Source organism: Medicago truncatula, chromosome 2 (genome assembly GCF_003473485.1).
Source record: "Medicago truncatula cultivar Jemalong A17 chromosome 2, MtrunA17r5.0-ANR, whole genome shotgun sequence".
Taxonomy (NCBI): Eukaryota; Viridiplantae; Streptophyta; class Magnoliopsida; order Fabales; family Fabaceae; genus Medicago; species Medicago truncatula.
Genome location: NC_053043.1, coordinates 9,777,125 through 9,784,642, shown reverse-complemented (window position 1 = coordinate 9,784,642; position 7,518 = coordinate 9,777,125). Strand labels below are relative to the sequence as shown.

General features: G+C 31.8%; 2 protein-coding genes across 3 annotated transcripts; one reads left to right on the top strand and one right to left on the bottom strand.

The window, feature by feature from the left end:
- The first annotated feature begins 627 nt into the window (after positions 1–627).
- Positions 628–3,864, top strand: LOC25486266 (nudix hydrolase 2). 2 transcript variants are annotated; one of them, XM_024775839.2, is made up of 9 exons: positions 628–949; positions 1,097–1,285; positions 1,702–1,767; positions 1,857–1,994; positions 2,102–2,179; positions 2,268–2,318; positions 2,417–2,451; positions 2,732–2,840; positions 3,433–3,864. In XM_024775839.2, the coding sequence occupies exons 2-9, from the start codon at positions 1,130–1,132 to the stop codon at positions 3,628–3,630; spliced, it is 831 nt and encodes a 276-aa protein (XP_024631607.1). In that variant the 5' UTR covers positions 628–949; positions 1,097–1,129; the 3' UTR covers positions 3,631–3,864. The 2 variants fall into 2 exon arrangements, with proteins under 2 accessions (XP_024631607.1, XP_024631606.1); XM_024775838.2 differs by having other exon boundaries at positions 629–949; positions 1,092–1,285.
- A 2,139-nt stretch (positions 3,865–6,003) lies between these two features.
- On the bottom strand, positions 6,004–6,940 carry LOC25486265 (nuclear transcription factor Y subunit B-3). The gene has a single exon (XM_013607491.3). The coding sequence runs from the start codon at positions 6,794–6,796 to the stop codon at positions 6,296–6,298; it is 501 nt and encodes a 166-aa protein (XP_013462945.1). The 5' UTR covers positions 6,797–6,940; the 3' UTR covers positions 6,004–6,295.
- Positions 6,941–7,518: the final 578 nt, after the last annotated feature.

The following is a 7,518-nucleotide window of genomic DNA, read 5'->3' as shown; positions in this document are numbered from 1 at the left end:
GTTCAATGATTTATTCGATGTTGTTAATTTCACCATGGATGTTTGTTGATGTCCTTTTGTTTATTCCATAGTATAACGTGATTTAAGTTTACGTGGACATGGTATCGTAATTTAAGTTTATATAGGTCACATGTAAATTTAATCTACGTATATATTCCAAAAAAGGGGTAGAGTAATTTAAGATTACGTAAAGTAATTCAATTTATATATGTACACGTAAACTCAGTTCACATAAACTATGTAAACTGAATTTACTTTATTTTACTTGACTTATGTAAATTGACTAAGCAAATTCAATTTACATAAACTACGTAAAACGAATTTGCATATATGTAACTAATGTGTCTGAACACTTCACATAAACTTAATTCACTTAACTTATATGTAAATCCAGTTTACATAAAATGTAAACTGAATTTACTATGTATAACTAATGTGCGTGAACACATGAACATGTACACGTAAACCTAATTTAATTAACTCATGTAAACTCAGTTTACATAAGTTAATTAAAGGATATAGTGGTAATTTAAGGGTGTAATTTGGATTATTTGGGGTGTGAGTAGTATCGTAAAAAATGGGCATGACAAAATAGCATCTAGATACTGTCGACGTGGAACAATACCTACTTTTGGTTTCCCTCAACAACAAACACTACCGTGTCCAATGTTCCACTTCCTTGTTTGAATGCAATCTACTTTTTCTGTTTCAATTTCAATTTTCATCCCAATCAAATAAATACAATTCCAACCTCATTCATTCAATTTTTCAACCTTCAACTTCAATACTTTGTTTCACATTAACAATAACAACATCATGCTTAGATCGCTTCCAAAATTCTCAATTATCTTCTCTTCAACCAAAAATTCTCGTTATCTTGCAAATGCTACTCAACGCTTTATATCTTCAGGTAGAACAAGGAGAATAATTACAAGACCCACTTCAAGAGGTTGTTGCTTAATTTCAAAACAAATCACTCTTAAGGAATGTTTAAAATGATTATGTTTTTTTGGTTTCTTTACAATTTCTAAAATAAACAAGTCTTTTGTATGTAATCTAACATGTTTCATTTTCTCATTTTTCCTTACTAGTTAAGATTGGAGTGACAACGGCTGTTCCTATTCGATGCATGTCAACGGCGGCAGATGATCAAGTTCAACGGGTTAAAGTACTAAAATCAACCGATGATAAGTATGGCGGCGTTATTGTGGAGCTGGATCAGCCTATGGATTCGACTACATTCGTCTCAATTCTTAGAGCTTCGATTTTACATTGGAAGCAGATGGTAAGTCTTTCGCAATAGTTGCTTACTAACGAATATTTTCCTATTTGATTGCATTCATTAATGCCAATTGCAAACATACTAGTGAAAAATGCATGATGAAATAGGTGTTATAAATTTTCATCCAATGCTTGTTAGAGGGAAACAAAATAAACATACATTTTGTGTGTTTTGAGACTTTGAATAAATGCTTGACACGCGAGTTGTGAAATTGATTTGGTTACAATTGAGTTATTTATGTTTGGATCGTTTTACTCTAAAAACAATGTTGCCAGTGACTTTATTTATCAGTGACTTTAGTTTCTTCTTTTGTCATTGGCATATCGTTCAGTATCCAGAACATTTTTATCCTTAAATATGTGTTGGAAATTTAGAATCTGTCACAAATTTTCTATTAGTAAATCAACCTTGTCTTGCAGGGCAAGAAGGGAGTTTGGATAAAATTACCTATTCATCTAGTCGGTCTTGCTGAAGGCTTAGTTAAGGTGACTCTGTTGCTTACCATATCGATATTAGAGTTCTACTAATGTTGCCATGTATCAATTTTATGCATTTACAATTCTTTCTATGACAGGAAGGTTTTTGGTTTCACCATGCAGAACCAAAGTATTTGATGCTTGTGTATTGGATTCCTGAAAGTCCAAATACTATTCCTGCAAATGCCACACACAGGGTTGGCATCGGTTCATTTTTAATGAATGAAAAACACGAGGTATTTCCTCGCTAATAAATACTAAACAACTTCATAATCAAGCTTGTAGTTAATTGGAAGTACTTCCTTGACGTTTGAGGGTTGTATCTTTAATTCATTGATATTAGGTACTAGTTGTTCGAGAAAATAGTGGACTATTTCAGGGAACAGGAGTCTGGAAATTTCCTACGGGAGTTGTTGATCAGGTAAATGTGTTGGATAGCTTTCTCATTTTAGTAAATAATAAGATGATATGCTTTGTATGTATAAAATCTACTTGTTCGACCTATACAGGGAGAAGATATTTGTGTAGCAGCAGTAAGAGAGGTCAAAGAAGAGACAGGAGTAAGTAATTATGATGCTGTGCCAATTACATGTGGGCTAGTCCATGAAGTTTTCAGTTACTCTAAGCCTAATTACGCTTGGTTCTTTCAATTTAACAGGTTGATTCAGAATTTCTTGAAGTATTAGCATTCAGGTAGCTTACTTGTATGAATATATTATCAATTCAGAAGTTCCAATGATTGAAAATGGAGACTTCAAATTGGAGGTAGAAGGTTCAAATCCCATATTGACATGTCCATTTCTTAATATCATTGTCCATAGGAGAATGTGTGCTCGCAACATTTATTTATTACTAATTTGTCTTGATAAGTTAGTAACCTATTCTTCCTTTGAAGTTTCATGGATTCTTGTCGGTGAAACATTTAGATGACTGAGCATTCTTTTCTCCTTTCGTATGAAAATCTGATCAACAGACAAAGTCATAATTCATTCTTTGAGAAGTCAGATTTGTTCTTTTTGTGTCATCTGCGGCCCCTTTCTTCTGACATCCAAATGCAGAACTCAGAGATAGAGGGTGCTCAGGTACGTAAATTTTAGTTTGCGGCTTCAAGTTAACCAGTATTTCTGGTTTTTAAAATGTTCAATACTTAATACTTATACTTATGGATCAACGCTCTCTTCGCTGATTAAGCCAGCACTTAATATTTCTCCCAAATTCTTAGATTTTATGATAGCCTATCTTAGACCTGTTATTGGGCGTCACATAAGCTTAGGCAATCCTCACTCACCTTACAAGTTGGTTTCATAGGGTTGAATTAGGCCTAAAACCTAAGATGGTATCATACATTCATAGCATTTGTCCACGTTTTAGATATCCAGTCTTGAGCATGAGAGGGGTGTTAAGTCCCCGCATCCAAAATAGATATGGCCAAATTAATCACATTAGGCTTGGCCAATTATCACCCATTAAGCTAGTTTTTGGAGTTCATTTAGGCATTGTCCAAGTTCTAATACTGTGCATACTGCATACTAAAGCTATCCTTCTCAACGATGTTACGCTTTATTACATACAAGTTTGATGGTATATTGTACTTCTCAAAAAATCCTGAGGAAATATTTGTATAGTTTATATCCAAATGCATATATCAATTCTTGATATTGTTCTTGATTGCAGTGGATGCCATTTATGGAATACGCGGCTCAGCCATTCGTCCAAAAGAGTGATATTTTGAAGTTCATAAACGATATTTGTTTGGCTAAGATCGATGGGCAATATTCTGGATATACACCTGTATCTACATTATCAAACTTCTCAGAGCAGCAAAATTATATGTACTTGAATGCTGGAGCATTGAAAAGGTCCAACTCTTGAAAAGCATTAGCAAAGGTTAAACAACTAGATAGGATATTCAATCTCTGTTACATTGTGATGTTTGATTCATTAAATGAACAATGTTGGTCTTCATCGGGTAAATCACATTGATTTACCATTAGCACTGGTTTTGTCATTGAAAGCAATTGTAGTGGTAATCAAATTTAGTTTTTTAAACATGGTTAGAGAGAAGTTAAACAATCAATAAAGTATACATGGTCATTTTTGTGGTAATGCATGATTATTTGAATAAACAAGCTGGATTTTTTTTTTTTTTTGTTGCTTAAGCACATAAAATATTGATTATGATTTTTTCCTTTCAATATTATTTTATAATCTTACAACAAAATTTTGTTTTAATTTATAAAGAATAGAATAAAAAATGCATTGTCCCCGTGACATTTACAATATGAAAAGGTCGGGGTTTGAACCCTGAAATTTTCACTTATTCATTTTAAAATGATGAATTTCAAGTCAATAGGTTCCTTTAGAAAGAAAATGCATTGGGTGATACTAAATTAATATGTCAAGTAATATGTACATGAGAATTAAATTAAATTATTAAGGTGATACTAATCAGTGGAGGCCCCGGTTAAGGAAAAAAAAAGTTATATTAAAAAAGACATTTTTTTTTACTATTGAAAAGTTGACTACACAAATTTCAATACAATACTCCCTCCGTCCTAATTTAATTGAGTCATTTTCTCATTTCACACATATTAAGAAAAGTGTATAAATGAAAGAGAGAGAGAAATGATTTTGAGTGCTTTTATCAAGTATTGGTGCATTCTTCTTTATCATAAATGTAAAGTAGAATATATTGAATTGGGGGGTGAAAGTAGTATTAATTAGAGTTATAAAGAAAAAAAGTAATTAATATTGTATTGAAAAGTGAAATGGCTCAATTTTTTTGGGACAATTTTTTTCTTCTTCAAATTGCTCAGTTATTATGAAACGGAGAAAGTACCTATTATCTTTTTTTAAAAAAAAAAATACAATACGTATTATATTTACTTCATTAACCAATGTCTCAGGAACTGATCACATTTCTCAATTATTAAATATATAATCATCATATGACACACAAAAGGAAAACAGTTTTGATTCACATATATACATGCATGGACCATAAGTAGGGTAAGTGAAGAAATATTCTTCACCTTTTCACCTGTTTTCAATTAATTTTCAAAGCTAATTGTTCATTATGTTGACTAACTAACAACAATCAATCATTTTATTGAGATGAGGCTCCATCCATACTAACTTAGACTTTTGTGTTTCCTTGCCTCCACGTTTAGTTGAAGTGTCACAAAGTCTTATATTAGCATTTCACAACCCTTTCTAGTCTTTCTAAAGTTTTTACTTCAATTTCTACTTAGGTACTATTCATTTACACAAGAATCTAGCTTAACATAATGGCCAATGGTCAAAACATTATAGTAACATATTCAATTATTCATTCTCTTTATGTACCACGACATTAAGATTTTTTATGTCTATACGACCACAATATGACTTCAATTGATATTGCATTGGCCATATTTGACCGTAATTTTTTCCATTAAAAAGGATCGCGAGACGATTTAAAACTTTTTTTCTTGTATCTTTATGGTAGCTAAAACCAAATTCCACATGACATATTCTTACATGATTCTGTTTCACTCCTAAGTTTAAGAAACATTGACTCACTCACATTCTCAGAGTAATGCTATATATATATAACGTAATCTTTATTCGTGAAATCTCTCGAAACCTGTTTAGAGTTTAAAAAGGAAACTGCGAAATAACTAATCACACTTAGTTATGATGGCTTCGTGATAATATTCTCGCTATATTTAACGTCTTCGATTTTCGAAACATGTTGATAATAAACTTATAAGACCAACCTATTGTGTGATCAAAACATACCAATTAATAACATCAATTAGCTACTCAATTCTAACATCAATGGGTTCTTCAATAAATTCATAGTCTAGTTTCTAATTAAAGGACGTATATGATCAATGTAACAAAGAAGTAGGTGTATATAACAGAAATAGTACACAACACAACAAACTATATGGAAAATGTTAGATATCAAGAATGATTTGATCAAGAAATATTTAAGAATGACATGACAGAATAATCACCTTTAGATTTCAGTCTTATTTATTCACTTTTCATAAAAAAAAAAATACATAACACCCACCACCCCATGATTTCCGGTGAGGCTGAGATTTTATTAGCTAACATTAATTTCGGGACAATTTCTTGATAAAATTTAAGGGTGATTATTCTGTCATGTCATTCTTAAATCTTTCTTAATAAAATCTTTCTTAATATATAGCATTGCTCCAAACTATACATGCATCATTTATCACCTCCCACAAAAAATAAAAAGAAAAATACTTTTTGCATTAATTCCAAACCACCATCCATAATGTTTCACTGTACCCTCAACAACAAATTAAATTGCAACAATATATCTAGGGTACTCTAAATTAAAAAAAAAAATAGATGAATTTATATCAAACATATGCATACATAAACCTGTTGTCTAGCCAAGAGTATTTAGATGAGATGACTCCGATTTCTTTCGGTTTAATTATAGATTTTGAGTTCGTATTCTTAAGACAGAAGTTTTCTGCTCATTATGATCTTATCTGACTCGAGAGATTAGTCTCTGCTATCGAGTACTCCTTCCAGAAGATGGCGATCCACTCCCAGATCCATACATATTATGTCCCATCATCATCATCATAGAAGATGGAACTCCAACTCCATGACCATAAACTCCACCACTACCCTCACCAACATTCCCATCTCTCTGATCACTCCTACCAATCATAGCACTCTTCTCTCCTTCCATCTCCCTATACTTACTCAAATAAATCTTGAGTGGCTCAACATAATCTTCAAATCCAAGAGTTGTCATAGCCCAAAGAAGATCATCACCGTTGATTGTTTTCCTCTTCTCTTTCTGACACTTATCAGAAGCTTCTCCAGTTATGAAACTGATAAACTCTGATACACACTCTTGTACTGTTTCTTTTGCTTCTTTTGAGATCTTTGCGTTTGCTGGTAAAGCCTTTTTCATGATCCTACTCACGTTTGCTATTGGAAGAAACCTATCTTGCTCTCTGCAACCTGTTTGACCACCTCCTGACTCATTGTCTGATTCAGCCATAGTTGCAAACCTATCTTTGAAATGCTACCAACCATATATGGTCTTATTATATGTGTGTATGCATTTATATATTCATTCATATGCTAACATAATAAAATATTGTTGTCACTGGTGTGAAGTGAGGAAGAAAAAAAAAAACCATAGTGTAAACTATATATAATGATTTGGATTAGATTGTGGGATTCCTTGGATTCATCTAGATATAATTATAAAGAATTTTTGTGCTCATAAAAAAATGTGGGTGGGGTGGTACCTACAAAGAATAATTAATTCAAAATTTAAATTCACTTACAAATAATTAGAGGTTGAATATAACATGAACAAAATTATAGAATATGAGAGCGTTTACTATTAATTAAAGAGAGTCATGCTAACAAGTGTCCTGAGTTTCTTGGATTCATCTAGATAAAAAAAAATGTGGGTGGTGGGTGGCGCCTACAAAGAAAAATTAATACAAAATTAAAATTCACTTGCAAATAATTAGAGGTTGAATATACAATGAACAAAATCATAGAATATGAGTACGTTTATTATTAATTAAAGAGAGTCATGTTAACGAGTGCCATAAATTTCTTGGATTCATCTAGATAAAAAAAAATGTGGGTAGTGGTGCCTACAAAGAAGAATTAATACAAAATTAAAATTCACTTAAAAATAATTAGTTGTCACATACACACTCAATAAAATTATAGAACATATGAGAGTTGTTTATTATTAATCAA